The sequence below is a fragment of the Dermacentor andersoni genome, chromosome 9, assembly GCF_023375885.2.
Source record: "Dermacentor andersoni chromosome 9, qqDerAnde1_hic_scaffold, whole genome shotgun sequence".
NCBI lineage: Eukaryota > Metazoa > Arthropoda > Arachnida > Ixodida > Ixodidae > Dermacentor > Dermacentor andersoni.
In genome coordinates this window covers 120,402,668-120,425,102 of record NC_092822.1, presented here as the reverse complement: position 1 = coordinate 120,425,102, position 22,435 = coordinate 120,402,668, and the positions used below count along the sequence as shown (strand labels likewise).

The window sequence follows — 22,435 nt, the reverse complement described above, 5'->3', positions numbered from 1 at the left end:
ATCGTGCTTAAGTTATATTTGCTGCTGTACTTTTTTTTCTATTATTTGCAATTGTACACGTGCATGTACTACTGATTATGCCCACGTGCGCATGCCCATCAAAGCGGCTGCGCGCTTGTATTATGTGTGCTTATTCTGACGGAGGCCGTGCCACGACAGAAACGTTAAATACATTAAAGATGCAATTGTCGTAAGTGTGCACCTTCGTTTCTAAAACTATATATATATATATATATATATATATATATAATGGTTAGGTGACAGGATCTCTATAGAGAGCAGAGCAACTAGCACGGAAGTCTAATAATGTATATCTATAACTCCGTAGACGCATGCGCTGACAGGCATAATGGAACACGTTTTAGATTGTTCCCGCGTGAAAGCCAGCGCATTCAGGCTTTTTGTGCGCCTCGAATTGGCCACGTATGCGTGATTCGACAGGCAGAATAGAACATCCTTAGAAGTTTCCCGTGTTCAAGCCACCTCGCTGAGACGCTTGTAATGCTTGGGATTGCCAAAGTATTCAAGAACACTTGCATTACCTAGACGTCAACTCCTGTGGAATCTGGCAAATTTTGTTTCTCGCGAGCTTTAATTTGCCTTGGGATACCCGCTTTTTGGCAACACGTACACTCTTCTCCTCTGATATATTACAGGTTTACCCAGCAAACACCAGGAGGACTGACGAAAAAGGCAAGAAACCGTCGATACGATGTCTGCGCAAGCGTTCGTCAATTAAACCTTCCGTTGCCTTCGAGCTCTCACCTCAGGGTCTTCCATCAGTTACAATCTGTCAAAAGTAAAAACGGCACAATACGTTTGAAGCACGCCGCGCGCGCCCTCTACTGGGCAAAGCAACAAAAAGGCTAGGGCCTATAGGCTGCACAATGGCGTCAGAGGAGAGGTCGACGCTGAAGGCGGCCGCGAAAGCCCATGGTGCACCGTCGATCAGCTGTGACCAGTCCCAGCTCTCGGTCCTTCCTCCGGAGCGTGGGGCGTCGATGAGCACGACCTCGACCCAGAGTCAACTCGCGTCTCCGAACTCGACCGCGGAAGCGCAGCCTCCACCAGCGCCCTCTCGTCCGAGCCTCGGAGCCGTGGCCGTCGTCAGCTCGCTTCCCACGCACGAGCCGCAGCTGTGGTACTGCTGCCCGCACTGCGAGAGGATGTGCCCGAACAGGAACACGTTGGCGGTTCACGTGCGCATCCACATGGAAGATACGCCTTTCAAGTGCGCGCTGTGTCACGCCGCCTTCACGACGAAGTCGTTTCTGATTGACCACGTGAAGAAGCACAGCACCATGAAAACTTTGACATGCGACGTGTGCTTCCAACCCAACTGCGCCAAGCACGATATCCGGCTTCACCTTCGTCGTCGGCAGACCGGGCCGCGACCGTTCAGGTCCGATCATCGCAACAAGGCATTCGCCGTCTATACAGGTCTGGCGGTAAGCGCGTTTCCCTTCTTTCACACCTGTATCGCACATGCAGGGTGTCCCAACTATCATGCACCAAGATTTAAAAATATGCGAATGCCACGTAGCTGGAAGAAACCAAGGCATTGTTGCTTGCCGTCGCTTGGAGATACTGTGATGTCGTTGTGCATTGCGCCTAACTACATAATTAGTCTTGATTAATCAACTGCTCAATTACTATATGAAAAGTGTCAATGACAAAATTGTGGAGTTACATAAAAACTGCCGATGCAGCTGCGATGCGTAGATGCTACGTAAAAGTGTTTTCCGAATTGAAGAAAGCCCGCGAATACACGCAAAATCGCCGCGCGACTGGCCGCTCAGGGCACTTTGCGTGTATTCACGCGCTTCTTTTATGCTCGCCAAAACTTCTTAATGTGACACACAATAACCAGCGAAAAGCTGTATCGGCAGTTTTTCAAGTTGCTCAACAATTTTCTCATTCCCACTTTTCATTTAATTATTATAATTGAGAAGTTGACTCCGACTAATTGTGTACTTAGGCGCAATGCAAAAAATAATCACAGCATATGCAAGCCACGGCAAACAACACCACCTTGGTTCTGACCAGCTACGTAGTATTTGCATATTTTGAAATAATTGTGCCTGATAAGTTTCAACACTCTGTATAATAGTTCCGTTTACCCTGCAATGTTCCCCGCCTTGATTGCTCAGTGACTATTGGGTTGGGCCGCAGAGCACGAGGTCGCGGGATCGAATCCCGGCCCCCGCAGCCGCATTTCGATGGGGGCGAAATGCGCAAACACCCGTGCACTTAAATTTAGGTCCACGTTAAAGAGCCCTAGGTGGTCCAAATTTCCGAGTCTTCCACTACGGCGTTCCTCAAAATTAAAAATTGGTTTTGGCACGTAAAAAACCGCTAAGGATATCCTGCAATGAAGACAATTTTTTTCAGATAATGATAGAGCCTTGCTGGCATTTGCTTCTGATTACAAGGTGTTTGAAGTAATTTAAACCAAGTATTTCAAAAAAGTGATTAGCTGGTAGCTGAATGAAATTAACGGCATATGCTTGGCAGTAATCCTTAGAGTATAAGTTATGCAAAATGTTTAACATCCACTTTAAGCGCTAGTGCGTTTCGCTGCATTGTAGAGGGATTTCTGAAATGACCGATCAATTTTTTTTTTTTTTTGAGGCAATGTACATACTGCGTGAAAAAACAAATTTTTTTGGCGTTTAAAGAAAGTCCGCGACATATGAAATAAAACCACGTGACTGCGCTCATGCGCTATCGTACTATATTGCGCTCTTGCTATTATACTGCCTAATTGTCCTACCTGGTTAAAGAAGAAAAAGAAAAAAAAGGCACGATGAATTCCCGTAACGAAATTTTCTGTCCCCCTATTGTGAACTTTGTTTTCGTACGTCTCCGTTATTTGTCCTTTCCCGACTTCCATCATTCTTCTAATCGCCTCCTACGTATCTCTATTGCGGACATGTTTACTTCCCCACAGCTGTCACTGCACCCACGGACTTCATGGAGTCCAGTGGTGCCTAAGTCGACCGCTGGGCAGATATCTTCACATTCTAAAAAAAATGTGCTCCATCGTTTCCCTAGCTTTACCGCAGGAAGCACATGCTTCTTCTTCCTTCCTATATCTTGCTTTATAGGTGCGTGTATTATGGCACCCTGATCTCCCTTCGAAAACTGATCTGCTTGACTTTGAGTTATCATAAATTGTTTTCTTCCTGATTTCGTTTTTCCTCTTAATTAGTTACTCATGGCAGGTTTCTTTTTCATTGCCACCACCCATGAGATTATTTGAGCCTCTGTGACTTTCCGCTTGACGTTCTTTGTTGCTGTGTTGCTCACCCTACAGGCTACATACTTGCTGGTAAGCTTCCTAGTTCTTTTCCTCCACTGTGAATCAATGCTTTTCCTGTACAGATACATCAACACGCTCCCAGCCCATTCACTTTCTTCCATATTCCTCAGTCATTCTTCATAATCAATTTTACTCTGAGCTTCCCTTACTTCAAAATTGTCCAACCCATGTCACCCTGCATAGCTTCATTTGTAGTCTTCCCACGAACGCCCAATGCGATGCGGCCGGCTGACATTTGGTTGCCATCGAGTTCTGATTGTACCCCTGATTTCAAGCAAACACCCGCATTTCCAAAAGTAATTCCTGGAACCATTACATCTTTCCACATGCTTCGGAGCACCTCGCACCTATTGTATCCCGATAGCACTATGTGCTTCTTTCGGGCTGCATTTCTTTTAGCCTTCACTGTTATTCTTCTTTCCTGTCCCCATATACCTATTGCCTACGTTTATTCTTATACTAAGGTATTTATATTCTTTTACCCGAATTACTTCCTGGCCCTGTATTGCCACTATCTGTTCACAGTTTTCATTGAATACCATAACACCTGATTTTCTAACACTAAATTTCAAACTTAAATTGTTGCCTTCCTGTCCACAGATATTAGCCAGACGTTGGAAATCACTTTGCTTGTTAGCTAGCAACACAATGTCATCCGCATGAAATAAACCTGGAAGCCGCCGCTCTACTACTATACCCGCCTGTTTGTATGAGAGACTAAAACCAATATTACTTCCTTCTAGCGCCCACTCCACCCTCACCATGCACATCACAAACAGCAATGGGGATAAAAGGCACCCCTGCCTCAGTCCCTTGTTGATATGAACTTTATCCTCGCTCCTCTTTCCTTTCCATTCAACGCAAATGATATTTTCTAGGTAAATCTATCTCAAAACTGTAGACAATCGTCGCCTAAGCCTTCCTCTTCCAGAATATCCCACAAAATCTATCGGTGTACGTTATCATGCGCTCCTGTAATGTCTAAAAAGGCCACGTATGACGGTCTGCTTTCTGCTGTTTTTATTTCAATACATTGAGTAAGAACAAATAAGTTATCATCCAAATGACTACCTCTTTTGAAGCCATTCTGAAGTTCTCCCAAAATGCCATTATTCTCTGCCCATGCTTGCAGCTTTAATTTGATTGCCTGCATTGCTAGACTGTACATCGCCGATGTAATGGTCAACGGTCTATACGAGTGAGTTCTACCTTACTCCCCCTTACCTTTATAAATTAAATTCATTGTACTTTGTCGCGAACTGTCTCGTATTGTTATACCTTTTAAAGTTTCATTTCCAATCATTTCACCAGAGCTTGCTTACTTTTTGGTCCCAGTTCATTAAGGACCCTAACGGGAACCTTACCCGCCGTGGTTGCTCAGTGGCTATGGTGTTGGGCTGCTGAGCACGAGGTCGCGGGATCAAATCCCGGCCACGGCGGCCGCATTTCGATGGGGGCGAAATGCGAAAACACCCGTGTACTTAGATTTAGGTGCACGTTGAAGAACCCCAGGTGGTCGAAATTTCCGGAGTCCTCTACTACGGCGTGCCTCATAATCAGAAAGTGGTTTTAGCACGTAAAACCCCACAATTTATTATTATTTAACGGGAACCTCTTCTAGCCCCGCGGCTGTACGCTTAGGAATATTCTCTTCGGCTTCCTTCCAGATGAAATTTGTCAGCACCGGCTCCTTTTACGTCTAGGTCTCTTTCATGCTCATTTATTCTTATATACAACCTCACCTTTGCCTTGGAGTGATTCAGCTGTTATTTTTCGGATGTTTTTTGTAGCCGCTTCCCCTTCCAGTTTGCTTCCGTTTTCGTCTAACATATCTTGTTGTATTGTTGTTGACTTCCTGCCCAATAATTTTATGTGGTTCCAAAATATTTTGTTTGCGGCCTTCTTTTTCTCACGTATTTCTGTCAACCAACGTTCACTTTCACCTTTTAATTTTGCTTGCACCACTATTTGAACCATAGACTTTTTCTCCCGGTATATCTCCCATTTACTGGTTACTTCATCCTGCGGCAACTGTGCCTTTTTTGCCTGCCTGTGCTTTCGGTATGCCTTCTGTCGTTCGGCGATCACCTCTCCTATCTCACTGTTCGACCATCCTTTCGGTTTCATTTTTACTTTCCAACGATCATGTTGTTTCTCTTCCAGTATTTCTGTCGTTTATACACTTCAAAGCTCACTATGTTCCCACACGTTACTTGGCCTTTTGCCAAGTTCTTCCACATCTCTTGTGACTCATCTCTTGTGTTCAGCGTTCAAATTTGTAGTGGCCATACTGCACTCCTTGCTTTCTTATCCAACTACACATCCCGTTTTCAAAATGATGCGTTTATAATCACTCCCTATGCTGCTACACCCTTCCTCATCAATTACCATTTCTCTAAACTTATCATGAATTCCTTCGGTCATCAGACAGTAATCGATGTTCAATTGCTAGTTTCCAACTTCCCATGTGATCAGCCTTACACACATAGGCTCTGTATTCACGATGACGAGGTAATGTTGCACACAAAGATCTAGCATTGACTTCCCGTTGTAGTCGGTATAACCATCTTGATCCTGTATGCGGGCATTCATGTCACCTGGTAGGATAAATTCGGCATCATTCCCGAAACCCTAAATATCAGCACTTATGCATTCCACTAACTCTTGATTTTTCTCTGTGCAAATATTTCCAATCCACAATACGTTACGCCCAGCCAACTCTAAGGAGAGCCACATGACGGCAAGCCATATGCCCTTTGTTTAATTTAAATGCCGCTAACCATCTTCTTTTTTCATCCTTGTTTCAAGGTACGTGAAACACCGTGTATATGGCAGCTTATTTGTTCACTGCATACATTATTTATTTAATATTTCTTTAGATATGCATCCCTATAAATCTCATAAAAACTCTCTAATTTTCTACTTTTTTTACGTAATGTTTTTATATATGCTCATTGAACCACAACAACAGCTTCAATTAATGTTCCGGATTTTCTCGAGACCGCATTTTCTTTTCACTGGTTGCCCGGATGATCTCGTTTTGTTCTCGCACCAATGACCAGATTTTCTCGTTTCGTTCTTGCTCCGTTCTCGTCTTGTGTGCCCGGATAAAGGCTCTGGTTTTTGGTTCAAGGTCCCTTGAAGTTGGCCGACAAGGGTAGCTACAATCAATTGATGCTTAAAAAGCAAGAACTCGACGAAGGGCGACGATAATTACTCGCGTGCATTGTTGATCTTATCCGACGACCACCCCTTCACCTTTTGGCAACTGCTCGAGTTATCGCTCGGGGGAAGGAGTGCCCGCTGGTATCAGAACATTCTCGATTGTTGTCGCTGATTCCATCTATTTTCTATATTGCAGCGAAACCTTGTAATCAGATTAGATGCGCAACGCGAAAGTGCTGTACCCTCTGGAAGGAAGGCGATCGCAAGCGATCTGGTTATTCGCATTATTACACGCGAAAATTCTAAGCTGGTCGCGCGTCATGGCCGATGAACGAAATCAAGGTTCGAACCTTCATCCTGCAAATAATAGCATCTTCAACGGGGAAAGACGAGAATCTTCTGTTCATGTGCGAGGCACTCGCGCCATTTGTTTGTACGTATCCCTAATCCCTTGGCCATATTTCGTCGCTTCATCGCAAACAAAGCATCCAAAGGGGAGCCAGAAATCTCCATGTATTCTTATGCGACCGGCATACTCTTCTGTGTATAGCGCTTAGCAATTGCAGCCTACCTCGCCACCTTGCTCAACTGATGAAGTCGTGACGCCTGCTCCTTCATTGTTATGACATTTCATATTAAAGTTTTATGCCTGAGACGTTATCTATGCATTCGCGCCGTAGTTCGTTCAAAGTCTAACTGGCTACGGTAGGCAAACCGCGCTTAATGAAAGTTTCTTTGTTGCACCCGAAAGTGCCGAGTTAAAAGAACGTACACCTCATATGTGCAACAGGTATCAAACGTGGAGTGACGGAAATTTTCTTATGACCACTAGAAATTGTGAATAAAGGTGTCTTTAGCAATACGGTGCATTGAAAACACCCGTGTACTAACATTTAGGTGCATGTTAAAAAGCCCCAGGTGGTCTTAATTACCGGAGCACCCCCCCCCCATGGCGTGCGTAATAATTAGAAAGTGGTTTTGGCATTTAAAACCCAATATTTGAATTTTTTAGCAATACGGTGCATCACCAGAGTGCTTGAATGCTCACAGCGTTATCATCGACAGCCATCGTGAGATGGGTTCAGCCAAAATGTCTTTTTTTCTTGAGAGCTGCTTTGCCTGAGTCCAACTAGAACGATTAAAACACTCGGCATACTCCGTCGGTGTGGCAGCAGGCACGCGCATATACAGCAGCCAGGAAGCCTCGACTTCTTTTACGCCCCGACGAGGCAATCCGCAGCGCATCCGATAAGCTGTACAACCGCGGTTGCCCCATGTCGGCATCACGGCGCCGTGAGACCATCTTCAAGTTTTATTTTTCTCCGGCAGAATCTGGATGGTGTCGAGGGCTAAACGCTCCTCCAGGCAGCTTCACTGGCTGATGTAAAAGATGTCGGGATAATATAACACAGAGCATTCTTTAGAACCTAGTCTGAGAAGTCCTCTTACAAACAAAAAATAATGAAAGTGTTTTAAGCGAAGGCATTTTGCTTGTGCTTTTTTCTACAACTTTCTCTGTCCCCTCGAATTTCAGTGCAGAATTTTTGTGCAATCCCCTCACCGTTCGACACCCTTTCCATATATAAATCCTGCATTACAATTGTTGTTTCCTCGTGTTCCTACTTTGGCTACATTCCCTGGTTCATAATGGGGAAAATGTGCAGCCATTATATTTATTTGTTTATTCATTCATTCATTTTTCCGGAGACCCTCGACAAGTCCCATGGGCCTTGCGTTGTTTTTGGGACGGTAAATGTAAAGATTTGATTTACACTTTTTTATTCGTTAATTCTACGGCGCAGGGGCCCAAGGACACTCGCCCAGACGGGAGTGCCAACGTGTGCGAGGCCTGCGGGGCAACCTTTGCGTGCCGCAGTGATCTCCAAAAGCATTTTTTGACGATGCACGGAAATTCGAAATCCAACACTGGCGACAACCACGGCAATACACCTAAGCTCCCGCAAGGCTATAACCAGATGCAGGGCAACCCAAAACTCCACATGTGTCACCTGTGCCCCGCCCGCTTCACCAGGAACTACTCGCTGGTGGTTCACCTCAGAACTCACGCCGACGACCGCCAGCACGGCTGTGACCAATGCGCCAAGCGCTTCGTCACTGTCTCCAGACTGAGGGAGCACATCCGGGCCGCCCATTCACCGCAACCTACGTTCGGCTGCAAGTACTGCCCCATAAAATGCACGTGGAGATCTTCACTAACGTACCACGTGAAAAAGTGCCACCCGACTGCTGGAAAGGCATGAGTCTGGCGCGTCTCTGTATGACTGCCGGATGGTGTTTCCGCGCGCAAATAAAATGCGCTATGCGAAAAATCGTGTGCTGAATTTGAAGTGCTCAAAGCGGTCGAATAGGGAATTCCTCTAGTGCCAACGTTTCGACAAGGGGACTTGTTTCGGTAAGGGCAAGAAGTACTTCTTTTCTCAAAAGCGCTACAATATAAGTATCCGTTTTATATAAACGCTCAGAAGAAACTCAGTTGTTGCCCTGACGAGGACAACACATTGTTTGAAAGGTTTCGAAACACGTCCATTCCGTCCCCACTGTTGGTCCCAGCATCACCATAATGGCGTACGTTTGCCTTGCTGGTTCTGACACCAGTGGCCTAGCGGCAGTTAGCGTTTGCTGATGAAAAGAAGGCTGCCGAGTCAAATTCCCATAATGACACTCGCAGGTGGTAAACTCTAACCGAAGAAATAATCCAAGACTTTTACATTACAGCGAAGCTGAAAAGTTCTAGTTGGTCGCCATTTTTAGTGTCTGCTTCCGTCAGCAAAAATGTGGGCCGATCCTTTTTCTTTTTTTCTTTCTTTATTGACGCTGTCAGCTCTTTCTTTAGGGCCATTACAGGAGTTGCGAAAAAATAATAAAACAAGCAATGTCAACACATCTGATTCAGGCAGGATGTACAATACATCTGAATACAACATACCAAAAAGAAATTGCATTGCATATACATTGTAATAGAGCAAGCAGAAAAACCCAGTCAATGTACTTTGGGACATGTAAAATAAGAAGAACATACACAGATAATAACAAAATAAAAAAATCAGATGATTTAGAAAGTCAGATAATTGACGCACCGCGCTCTCGAAATAAATAATGGCATGTAAATTACTCAGAAAATGATTTAAAGAGGTAGACTAAACTACGAAATCGGGAAGCATGTTCCACTCATTTATGGTTCTGGGAAAGAAGCTATATTTAAATGTGTCATTACGGGTTACAGGAGGGGAATATACATGCTGCGGTGATGTCTAGAAGATTCATTAGTAAAAATTTCAAAATAGTGCGTCCTATTAATTTTTATTTCATTATGGATAATAAGGAACAGGAACTTCAGCCTATCATACTTAGTCCTTAATTCTAAATTGGAAAGATTTGCAAGGTGACATAGTTTTGAAGGGGAGTGAAGTCGACCATATTTGTTGAAGATGAATCGAGAAGCCAACATCTGAATCCTTTGCAGTTTCTTACGGTTTTTCTCTGTGTTAGGATCCCAGACAATTTTCGCGTCCTCAATGATTGGTCTGACCAGTGTTCTATAGGCCAAGTTTTTAACTTCAGAGGTTGCTCTGTGTAAATTTCGTCTTAGGCTCCAAAGCGCATAATTCGTCTTCTTACTTACTTCCTCTACATGTCTATTCCAGCTTAAGGCACTCCTAAATAATAATCCCAAATATTTGTGCTCCTCTAAATTTTCAAGCATGTTGCCATGTATACTATAAGGAAATTGCAGGATCTTCTTTTTTCTTGTAATAGACATGCTTCCTGATTTAGTTGGATATATAACCATTTGCGAGTTAGAACACCATTTCATAATGTTATCAAGGTTACACTGCAATTCAATTTGGTCACTGGAAGATTCTATATTATTATAAACAACACAGTCGTCAGCGAATAGTCTTATTGGAACAGAAATGTAGTGTGTCAGGTCATTAATGAAAATAAGAAATAGAAGTGGTCATAGGACACTTCCCTGAAGTACTCCAGAAACACCGGTTGAAGACGACCTATGCGCGTTTATTTGAACGTACTGCTGACGGCACTGTAAGTACGATGTAAACTACTTTGTGCGGTTAGGATTCTTAAACACAGTATTAATCTTGAACAAAAGTTTGGAGTGGGAAACTTTATCGAATACTTTGGCAAAATCTTAATAAATAAGGTCCATCTGTCCACGGGAACTTATCGTTTGTAAAGTGTCATGAACCACTACAACTAATTGAGTTACCGCAGATAGTCCTTTACGCAATCCATGCTTCACAGGGAATAACAAGTTATGCATTTCAAGGTATTGTGACCAGATCCTGGCGGCAGTGCAGGGCCAGGAGCAGTGGCTCGCATTCCCCGTAAGGCAGAGGCTTCACGCAATTAGCAAAAGGAAGCGAAAGTTGCGCACATTCTTTGGAATCGCGCATACAACACACATAAGAGCATACTTTTCAATAAAGAACCAGCGCGAAACAATCATCCGAACCACATAATTGATGATAAGACGCTCCTGATAAGAATGTGAAGCATGTAGCACTCCCCGCATACTTTACCCGATAACGATTACTGTTGTGCAGGGCACCGCGCCGAAGGCAGCTTGAGACGGCGGGACTGATGTCCCTATGGCCTTTCATATATAAAAAAACAAGTCTAGCAGCTGATCAATATTGCGGCACCGCTATGCCCAGTGGAATGCTGTCAAAATTACCGCTACTCCCATTACTACCACTACTCTTAGTTACCATTACTCCAAAGCAATAAAGCATTCCATACCCCCCTAAGCAGTTCTAGTGGTGGTTTTCAACGGCTTCGCTGGATATTCACTTTCGCAGGGCCGTGATGACGAGTCCTTCTTTTTTTTAATTCTTCACTTTTTCGTTTACTCTGGCTTTCCAAGGCATAGCTCCCCTATGGGCGCATAGCACCAAATGGAGAAGGAACAAATATTGAGAGGAGTGTGTAACTCGTTCTGAAATCGATGTTCCTTAATAATAAGCAGCAGCAGCGTCGTCAGGTTTCCATAGCCACTGCAGGAAAAAATCCTGTCTTGAGCTAGGTGAATCCCGAAGTTGTACCTGAAAATTACCCAGCTCCATTACCCCCATCTAATTCTCTGCTGTGCTCGCTTGCGCTTCGATCCCGTTCAAAGCACCCACACTTATGGTATCTTCGACTGGTCGCCTCCGTCCCCCGAAGCAGAGTTGGGCAGATCCGGCGTTCCCCGAGCTCAGAGGTAGAGGACAAGCGCTCAAGCCGAACGTGCTACTCGCTCTCGGAGGAGGAAATGGCAGATGTGAAACCACGTGACTACTGCCAACGTCCAATGTTTCGCCTATCAAAAGCTCCCGGCGCTGCCGAAAAAACCGGCGGACGCGCCTGCGGCACGAGCGTTCGTCAAGATGCCAACATGCAGCGGCCTAGGTTGCCTAGGTTACGGTGGGCCGTCGCCAACAGCAGCGACGCGGCGCTGCGATGGCGTTTCAATCTCGACGACTGCTCCGACGACAGGTCTCGGAGCGCCTCAGAGCGCTTGAAGATGGAGGAGAGCAATCGAGAAGAACCAGCCGAACGCAGGGTGCGCATCCTCTTTCAACCAGCCGAAGACAACGCCGCTCGCGAGAGCGCTCCAGAGCGCTCAAAGGCGACCAGCCAAAGATGGCATCAAACTAATATGCCACCAGTTACTTTCCCTACGCTTTACATGCCCTGCCCGGCTCCATTTTCTCTTAATGTTAACTAGGATATCCGCCACCCCCGTTTTTCTATCTAACACACATGGTTGCGTGCCCGTCTTTCAAACTTACGCCTAAAATTTTCTTTTTGCATCGCTCATCGTGCAGTTGTTAGCTTCTTCTCAATCTTCTTTGTTACCATCCAAGTTTCTGCCGCGTATGTTATTACTAGAAGATTGCAATGATTGTACACCTTTCTTTGAAGGGTAGCAGTAAGATGCCGTTCATGATTTAGTAATACCTGCGATATGCATTCAAACCCATTTTTATTCTTCTGTGAATTTCCCTCTCTCATGATCACGGTCCCCTGTAAGTATATGACTTAGACAAACATACTCTTTCATTAGTTTTAGAGGGTGAATGCGAAAAATGAATTCTCGTTTTCATGCCAGGGTATTGAACATTACCTTTGTCTTCGGTATATCTATCTTCGACCCTACATATCTTTTTTCAATTTCTCCGTTAAACTAGCCCTGAGCCACTTTCTATAGCAGTCGAGAAGTGCATTTGAAGTTAGAATACACTATTTCACGAATAATTTGTCGCAACAAGTATTTCAATGTGTTCAGCGAAAGCAGACTTATTTGCAATCAAGCATCGCCTATTGTACTCTTCGTGGCGCTAGCGTTCCTTGTTCAATGCCTTGCACTGCGAAAGCTGCGGCGGAGCGCGGCTAGCCCACAACGATCCACCTACTGAACGTCACCATGGCGCGTAGTAAAAATTTTATTTTTGATGTTCACAGGGACGGGGGGGGCCACAGCTTCAGATTTTGTCGTCTACGACGCGCCAAGCTCGGAGGCTATCCCTTAACTTGCGGTGGAGTTGACGGTGTCAGCAAATCAGCAAATTACTGATTTAAGATATTAAACCACAGGCTCTTTTCTACAGAGCGACGAGTGTCAATCGACTGGGATGTCTCGGTGGATCCGACACCGTCTTCGAATGGACACACAAACAGCATGCGAGAATAGATGCCCGGACGAGATAGATTTGCTGGAATCGACATGAACTCCATCCCTATGTCAAACAGATTCTTCAAACCGGCGAGCATGCTGTGTCACGCCTTGAGTGGACTGGGAGAGGCACGACGTTCAACGGCTGAGTTGCTGTAGTGTGCCTTGAATTGCGAGGGCATTTCAAGCCTTCGGCTTCGGGCGGCGTGGTGGCGTGTGTAGTGTGGGGGAAGAGAGGGGAAGGCGCTCGTCTCGGCATCACTCCAGAGTCGGAAAAACCGTAGCCAATCGCTCTACCACCACCGTTGAGTTACTGCTTGTGCACCGCCATTGCAGCGTGATTTCCAAATTTTCAGGCCACTCCTGACAAACTCTCTATAATGATTGATCGAAAAGTTCCGATCGATTAAGTCGATTATCGAAAGGTACGCAGAGATGATTATTCAATCTGCGGGACACGTTTCGTCGATTAATCATTCATCTATATTACCAACCCTAGCAGCGGCTGCCCGCCGCGAGCCGCAGTTAGCTCAGCAAAATCCCGCGGTGGCCGCGGTATATACGTCACGTTGCAGCATGGCTTCCGAGATTGTGCACGCTGGCCGGTTTTGCTCCTGCCGCCCAGCTCGACGCTTCTCCCTAGCAAAAAACTGCAATGCTGCCCGCGCGCCCTGCTGACCCTATGTGGTGCTGTTAGCCAACGGTTCCTAGAGTGCCTCGTTGCTAAAAACGTTTGCAGAGTAGGGGCACGGTCTTCACCGGTGCCATATTGGCCCTCAGCGCCGTCGCGCCACGTTGGAACGAGCCTTAGAGCGTGGTATAGCCTTTGTGCTGTTCAAGAGAACCGACTAGTGGGCTAGCCGGTACTACATCATCATCATCAGCAGCAGCAGCAGCAGCAGCAGCAGCAGCAGCAGCAGCAGCAGCAGCAGCAGCAGCAGCAGCAGCAGCAGCCTGGTTACGCCCACTGCAGGGCAAAAGCCTCTCACCTTCTTCTCCAACTACTCTGGTCATGTACTAATTGTGGCTATGTTGTCCCTGCAAACTTCTTAATCTCATCCGCCCACCTTATTATAGACCGATCAGCTTACTGTCTGTTGCCTACAAAGTATTTACTAACGTAATCGCAAATAGAATCAGGAACACTTTAGACTTCTTTCAACCAAAGGACCAGGCAGTATACAGGTGCAGGAACGAAACGATTACGTCAGATTTGCGGTTGATAATAGACTGATGCGAGCTGAATGTCTTAGTCGACACCGGCGCTGATTATTCGGTAGTAAGCTTCAAGATGGCGAAGCACCTGAAAAAAGTTGTGACGAAGTAGACTGATCCGCAGATACGCACGACAGGCGGTCATCTTATTACGCCCCTTGGCCGATGCACCGCAAGACTTACGATAAAAGGTTTCACTTACGTTTCTGACTTTATTGTACTGCCAGAATGTTCACGCGAACTTATATCGGGAATGTATTTTCTACAAGCTAACGGCGCCATAATTAACCTACGTAGGCCCAGTGTCTCTTTCTCGACAAAACAAGCTATACCTGTGGAAGAATCGGAGGAGTGACATCTCGCTGCACTGCGCGTCGCTGATAATGACGTAACTGTGCCGCCACGCTGCAGTATAGTGGTTCTTGTGGAGAATGAGAGATTTTCCGACCGCGAAGGCGTAGCAGAGGGAAACATAGAGCTCCTTTTCAACAAAGGTATTTGCGTCACTCGGGGCCTTGTTCAGTTAAGCGATGGCCGTGCAAATGTCGCACTTACGAATTTCGGTAGTGAATTCCAACACATCGCGCAAGGAACAGCTATTGCCTATTTCCACGAGTTGTGTGTAGCGACCGAATTATGCAGCCTAACTACGTCAACTGCCCTGCCAGGGACCTGCAGTGTCGACATATCAGTTACCGTCAACGCGAGACTCCCGGATGCCCAAAAGAAACAGATTTTTGCCCTGATAAAGGATTTTTCTGGCTGCTTCTCCACGTCCTCGACGGTACGGCGCACGTCTGTTGCGAAGCACGGAATCATAACAGAGGACGCCACAAGACCGGTATGCCAGCACCCGTATCGAGTTTCACCAAAAGAAAGGGAGGTCATCAAGAAGCAAGTAGAGGAGATGCTTTCAGATGATGTTATTCAGCCTTCCAGCAGTCCATGGGTGTCTCCCGTAGTGCTCGTTAAGAAAAAAGATAACACACTTCGATTCTGCGTCGACTACCGTAAATTGAACAGCGTAACTAAGAGGGATGTATATCCCCTTCCGCGTATCGACGATACGTTAGATCGGTTCCGATGTGCAAAGTTTTTCGCCTCCCTGGATCTCAAGAGTGGATATTGGCAAATAGAGGTGGATGAGCGGGACCGTGAAAAGACAGCATTCGTAACTCCTGGTGGCCTCTACGAATTTAAAGCGCTTCCATTCGGCCTCTGTTCCGCGCCTGCAACGTTCCAGCGAATGATGGACACTGTGCTCGCAGGATTAAAATGGCAGACGTGCTTAGTGTATTTGGATGATGTGGTCGTATTTTCCACCACATTTGACCAACATCTAGAGCACCTGCGACTAGTACTAGGAGCTATCCGCGCAGCAGACTTGACAATTAAGCCTGAAAAATGTCAATTCGGCTTCGATGAACTTCGGTTTCTCGGACACGTCATCAGTGCTGAAGGCGTTAGGCCAGATCCCGAAAAGACAGCAGCTGTTGCGAGGTTCCCGACACCCACAGACAAAAAGTCAGTGCGACGTTTTTTGGGTTTATGCGCATACTACAGAACATTTGTAGAAAACTTTTCAAAGATTCCTGAGCCCCTTATAATTCTAACAAGAGAAGGTCAATCTTCATGTGGGAAAAGGAACAACAAGACGCCTTTGACGAGTTAAGGAAACGCCTGCAAGCTTCTCCAATCCTTGCCCATTTTGATGAGACAGCCGACACTGAAGTTCATACCGATGCGAGTAACGTCGGCCTCGGTGCCATACTAGTACAGTGGAAGACTGGCCAGGAGAAAGTAATAGCTTATGCAAGCCGTAAGCTCTCGAAAGCAGAGGCAAACTACTCAGCAACCGAGAAAGAGTGTCTTGCAGTCATTTGCGCAATATGTAAATTTCTGCCCTACCTCTATGGTAGACCATTCAGAGCAGTGATCACCGTTCGCTCTGCTGGCTGGAGAATCTCAAGGATCCATCTGGACGACTAGCAAGATGGAGCCTTAGGCTTCAAGAGTATGATATTACTGCCGTATACCGATCCGGGAGGAAACACAGCGATGCCGACTGCTTGTCACGCGCACCAGTCGAGACTTCTGTGTAAGAAGAAGAGGATTTCCCGTTCCTTGGCATTGTTGACGCGTCACAAATCGCCCAACAACAACGAGATGACCCAGACTTGCTTCCACTTATACAGCGCCTGGAGGGACTCGACGTTCAACTCCCGCGTATTTTCTCTAGAGGACTATCCTCGTTCTGTGTGCGAGCAAATGTCCTCTACAAGAGAAACTTTGAGAACAGCGAGACAAAGTTTTTACTTGTCGTACCCGCAGCTATGTGAGAAGAAATTTTGCATGCGTGTCACAATGAACCGACATCTGGACACATGGGCGTGAGCCGTACATTCGCCAGGATTCGTGTGAAGCACTACTGGCCTAAGTTATTAGCATCAGTGCAGCACTACGTGAAGACTTGTCGCGAGTGTCAAAGGCGCAAGACTACATCCGTAAAACCGGCAGGCCTCCTCCAGCCAATAGAGCCACCAAAAGCCCCATTCCAACAAGTCGGTATGGATCTCCTTGGACCCTTCCCAACATCATCTTTAGGCAAAAAGTGGATAGTTGTGCCTCGGACTATCTGACCCGTTAAGCAGAAACTGACTCCCTGTACAATGCAACGGCTGTCGAAGTTGCAAAATTCTTTGTCAATAATATCGTGCTCAGGCATGGCGCTCCCACAGTTGTTATTACCGATCGTGGAACAGCCTTTACTGCGGACTTAATGAAATGCTTGTAGCAAATGACACATACTGATCGTAGGAGAACTACGGCTTACCACCCTCAGACAAAAGGTTTAACTGAAAGCCTCAATAGAACACTGACTGACATGCTTTCGATGTATGTCGGCGTTGAACATAGGCTGTGGGACCAAATTTTGCCGCACATCACCTTCGCATATAACACGGCCGCTCAAGAAAGAACACGAGTCACTCCCTTTGGACTTGTATTCGGCCGAGCAGTAACCACAACTTTGGATGCTATGTTGCCGTTAGATGAAGAAAATAACTCATCTGACCTCGATGATATCTTGCAAAGAGCCGAGGAGGCACGACAGATGGCAAGGTACCGAATACGCCGCCAACAACGCATAGACTGCAGCCGGTACAACCATCGCCGTAGTGAAGCTCATTATCAGCCCGGTGACAAGGTGTGGGTAGGGACCCCAGTGCGACGCCGTGGACTGTCTGAAAAGCTTCCGTGCCGATACTTCGGCCCTTACAAAATACTTCGTCGTATAAGCGACGTCACTTACGAAGTGAAATCCGCTGGACACGAGAGCCCAAGACGGCGCAACTCCACGGAAGTTGTGCATGTTGTCCGCATGAAACCCTACCAGGAGGGGTCATGAACAACAAGAACAAAAAAAAAGTAAGAGCCCACAGGAACCCCGACTTCCTCTCACGCATCGGGCCGATGCGGTAAGGAGGGGGATAATGCCGCGACAACTTGGTCACATTCAAGTTGCGCGCCCTTCTGTTGGACCCTGTGCACCCCGTAACGTATTGTTGTTCAGCAACCGGCAGCAATCTTCGTGGAACGGGCAGCCGGTTGGACCCGGCTCGCATGTGCCACGCGCACGAGGTGCCACGCGAGAAGGAAGAGGAAGACGGTTCGAGCCCAGTTGGAGAACGCGACTGCCGCGGATTTCTTCACGACCGCAGTGACTTTTACTTGTGGGCACAAGTTCGCCTTTGTTGCTTACATTTAGTACACATGCAAATTATCTCTTCGCTTCACTGCAATACACTGTGTGATTCACGGCAGAGGCTTCGGGTGGGCTCCTGAGATGATCACATTGACACGTGTACTTGTTTATCCTTTTCGGGTGACCGCTTTTCGTGGGAATAAAAACGTTATACGTTATCGCGCTGTGCAGGACGCACCTGCATAATTATGACATAATATGTTATGCTCCATTTGGTTATACAGACATCCCTGAATAAGAACATATTTCACATAGATCGCTCCCAGCGATTGTCGACCTTTCATGCAAGAAGCCGGTTCGGGTGACTCAATCGCGGTGACCGCGCGTAGTGGGCGCTGTCTGTACGTATTCGGCAAATAGTCTGTAAACTATCCTGTGCTTCCTGTTCGCCAAGCATTACTATTTTGACAGTAAAGAGTTTCCTTGATTTCGAGAGTACTTACACAAATGTGCAAGAGTGCTCCAGCGTGCTCTTTTTATTGAGCGCCGACAGCCAAACCTATGAGGAGCTCGCTGCGTTATCCCTAATACTACGCAAGCGAGGCGCTTCTGACAGATGGCGACTCCGTAAGTCCGCGCCCCCAATTGAAACCATTACGCCACATATGCATGCATCGAGAGGCGATGTGAAACGCCCTTATGGCTTCATCGTGAGCAAGCCAGTGCCATGAGACCCTTGGCGCGTTTCGATATGGCTACCTCGACAAGCGCAGACGTTGAAATTGGTGGCGATCATGCGTGTTCGCAGCGTCTTCTGAACTTTGAAGTGTAGGGAATGCTTTGTAATTTACGACAATGAAAACATATAAAGCGTAATAAACACATCCACAAGAACGTCTGAATCCACAAGCACGAAGATCAGACAAATACATGCACTTCCTATCATTCCCATGGTGTGTGAAACACTGGAGCGCGAGGGTTCCCTCTTGTATATTGTAGAAAATTCTATCGGATGGCCGGGGCAAAACCTGCCAATGCGCGCAATCTCGCCCGCCATGCATAGCAAACACAACAGCTGCATGCAACTGTAATGCGTATGTACAGCGTTTGCTTTGTACACGACAAGGCTAGAGTGCGCGCCCTCGCTTATGTGCTCCAGTATGGCCCTACTACGTGGTGCCTACCAGCTTTGTCCTGCACCAGCTTGACCGACGAATAGTAACCACGTCTAAGATGCGTATTCTAAAGCGCTATCAATAGCTCGATACAAAGCGATATCTGCCTAGGCGTCCAGCCAGGAGCGGCCAGGAGTGGGCGCCCGCTGGCCAGTGTTGGTGTACATGTGATCTGAACATAAGTTTCGCGCGATTACAGGCTAGTTGATGTTCAAAACTAATCAAGATTAGCTACACTCAGCGGCTTCGACACCGATGAGCTTGGTGGCCACGAAGGAAGGAAAAAATTAAGGAGCGGCCTGACGTGATTCTGTGAAGCCTGTGGAATACCGGAAGTTGGCTTTACTCTGCCATTTTGACGGGGCAGATCCTCCTCTCTTTCTTACATTTCTCGCCTCCGGCGTGCAATCCGCGCAACCCTCCCAGGCTGCGCGGACGCGAGCGAGCGAGCCGTCGCGATCCGATCAACAAATCCAATGGTGATGTGCCATAGCGATACCATTGACAAAGTTGTGTCGTCCGAGTATTGGGCTGCAGTCTTGAAAGAAGTTCATTGTGAACTCCGCAAATTAGATCACGAGGTCGGTCCCTGGTACTTTTGCCGGCTTTTGTGTTGCGCTGCTAAACACGAGGCCGTGGGATCCAATCCGGCTGTCGCGGCGCCGCATTTCCGTGGGCGCCTAATGCAAAACCGCCTGTGCACCGTGCTGCATGGGGGACACGTTAAACAACCCCAGATTCTCCAAATTAATCCCAAGTCCCCCACTATGGCGTGCCTCACTATCATATCGTGGTTTTGGCCCGGGAAACGCCAGAAGTTAAATTATTTTTGTTTTAGCGACTTTAGTTAAAATCTGCGCATTGTCACTGTAGTGCAAGAGTACACACGCAACAACCGGCAGCACCCTTTGCGTACATCACCACTCATCGACCTTTGGCTAGCTCACCTGCCCTTTGCGAGTACAAACACGCTTGTCGGTCGTAGATTGAGGCATCATTGCGCTTTATTGGATAGATTTCGGGCGGCCACGCACCGCAGAGCTGTGAGGAGCCACGTGCCGACGACGAGCCCTGCAGAAGAGAGCATGTTTAGGTGTCTAACTGCGGCCTCAAGTATATTGTTTTCCCGATAAGTGGAAGTCGCTGAAACAAAGTTTTGGGGTAGCCACCCAACGTTGCCGAACGGTACGCCAGCATGCGTGCAACAGCAGCAGTTTGATGTGCGCTCGGAGGTACGTTCTTCTGTCCTGCCTTGTTCAATCTTGCACCGCATCCGCCAACCTTCTCTTCCCTGCGCCTCTGGAGAACACACATAGCATATCTGCGATAAGGAGGGTTTGTCCCATGATTGCTCACAGCAGCCGGTTTTTTACAATACTTCCGCATCGAAGCTTTGCATATGACATACGCATCGTCTGCTTTCAAAAGCAGGAACACTGCGCAGCTGTGACGCACCTACGAGGCATTTACCATGCATGTGCCGAAGCACAGCTGTTTCAGTGTGTGATGAATGGTTAGCATGAATCCAGCGAAGGCGACAAATATATTCCCACATCGTCCTTCATGCGCGGCGTGGTACACGGTGTACGGCGTTGCATGCGAGATCGTTTCACACTTTAATTATTCTAATCCCACCTGGCCACAACAACAGCTGCGAGAACACCATCTAGCTAACACGGCACCAAAAAACCTGAACACTAAAACTACACTCTCAATGCATTTGCCACGGTAAGAGACCTACAGAGCAGCACACACGTAAGCGCACACCGTCTTAACTAAACCATAACAAAACCGCCATTGTACCCCGACAACATGTGCGCTGCAGCGAAAAATACGACGTGCTTTATTCTACATTTTTCTCCTAGCGCGCGGACTGGGTACGGTCTCTTCAGTTTTTTTTTTTTTTTTTTCCGTTCTCCATGACGAAGACCAGGTGACCAAAGTTCAGTTCCTACGCGGGCTGCCGCAGCCGATTGTGAGCACAGGATAGTCGGCTATCGTGTGCTCGGCTACATATATGTATATATATATATATACATATATATCTATATATATAGTTGCATCAACGAAGGAGCACACTTACGAAAACATTTTTATTTTTAACGTTTCGGCCGTGGCACGGCCTTCGTCAGAATTCGTCAGAATATTCTGACGAAGGCCACGGCCGGAAAGTTAAAACATTAAAAATGAAATTTTCGTAAGTGTGCTCCTTCGTTTATTCAACTACCTATGCCCCAGATCTACCGAACTTTTCCTTGAGAGATATATATATATATATATATATATATATATATATATATATATATATATATATATATATATATATATATATATATACAATCACCGGTAAGCGCAACTTTGTTATTGACTATTAATGAAATAGGCATTCATCAGATTACAAGAAACAACCGTAACATATAAATGCGACACAATTCACAGACAGAAATGTGGTAGTGATATTCTGATCAACTATGTTACGTCTGCCAACTTATTTGAGGAACCGTGGAACAACACTGGCGCGGCCGGGGAAGTCGGATACGTGACGCACGCGCCGCCAGTGTCGCCAAAAATTTTTGTGTAGAGAACGGGGTCCGCAGTAGCTCCGCGATTAGCTGTTGCCGTAGCGCAGGCACACATGTGCCCGGCGAACAAACTCTTTTTTTCGTTTCGTCAAGCTCTCCAGTGCCACTTAACTAAACCCGAACTATATAGTATAAACCCCATGCAAGCGATCTTGCGCACGACAGCGACAAGCGGCGCGATGGAGATGCCTGTCGCGTTCTCTCGTCGCCTACAACTCCTACCCGATGCGAGCGATGACTTCGGACGACGACTCGCCGGTGTTGCCGGTTGAGGGCAGCAATATAGGCGCCAAAGCTAGTGCGATGCGTGCTTTATTAATTTAAGTTTATGTGTTTTACTGTAAAAAGCAGCATTATGTATTGCTGAAGGTTTTATAGTAGGTTCTTATCCTTGCAGTATAAAAATTCAATCGCTTGCTCATTCCGTTCCACAATCGGATGTACTTGAATGATGTACATCCGGTTCCGGTTTCGCGCTATTGGCTAGTCGCTCATAGTATTTCCGGGCGACGAGCGACAAATTCTAGATTTGCAGAACCAAGCGATCGCGCGACAACACCGAGTGATCTCTTCAAG

General features: G+C 46.6%; 1 protein-coding gene across 1 annotated transcript; it reads left to right on the top strand.

The window, feature by feature from the left end:
- The first annotated feature begins 661 nt into the window (after window positions 1-661).
- Window positions 662-8,806, top strand: LOC126529582 (zinc finger protein 711-like). Its single transcript, XM_050177104.3, has 2 exons — window positions 662-1,448; window positions 8,290-8,806. Exons 1-2 carry the CDS (start codon window positions 888-890, stop codon window positions 8,746-8,748), a joined length of 1,020 nt encoding a protein of 339 aa, XP_050033061.1. The 5' UTR covers window positions 662-887; the 3' UTR covers window positions 8,749-8,806.
- The last annotated feature ends 13,629 nt before the right edge of the window (window positions 8,807-22,435 follow it).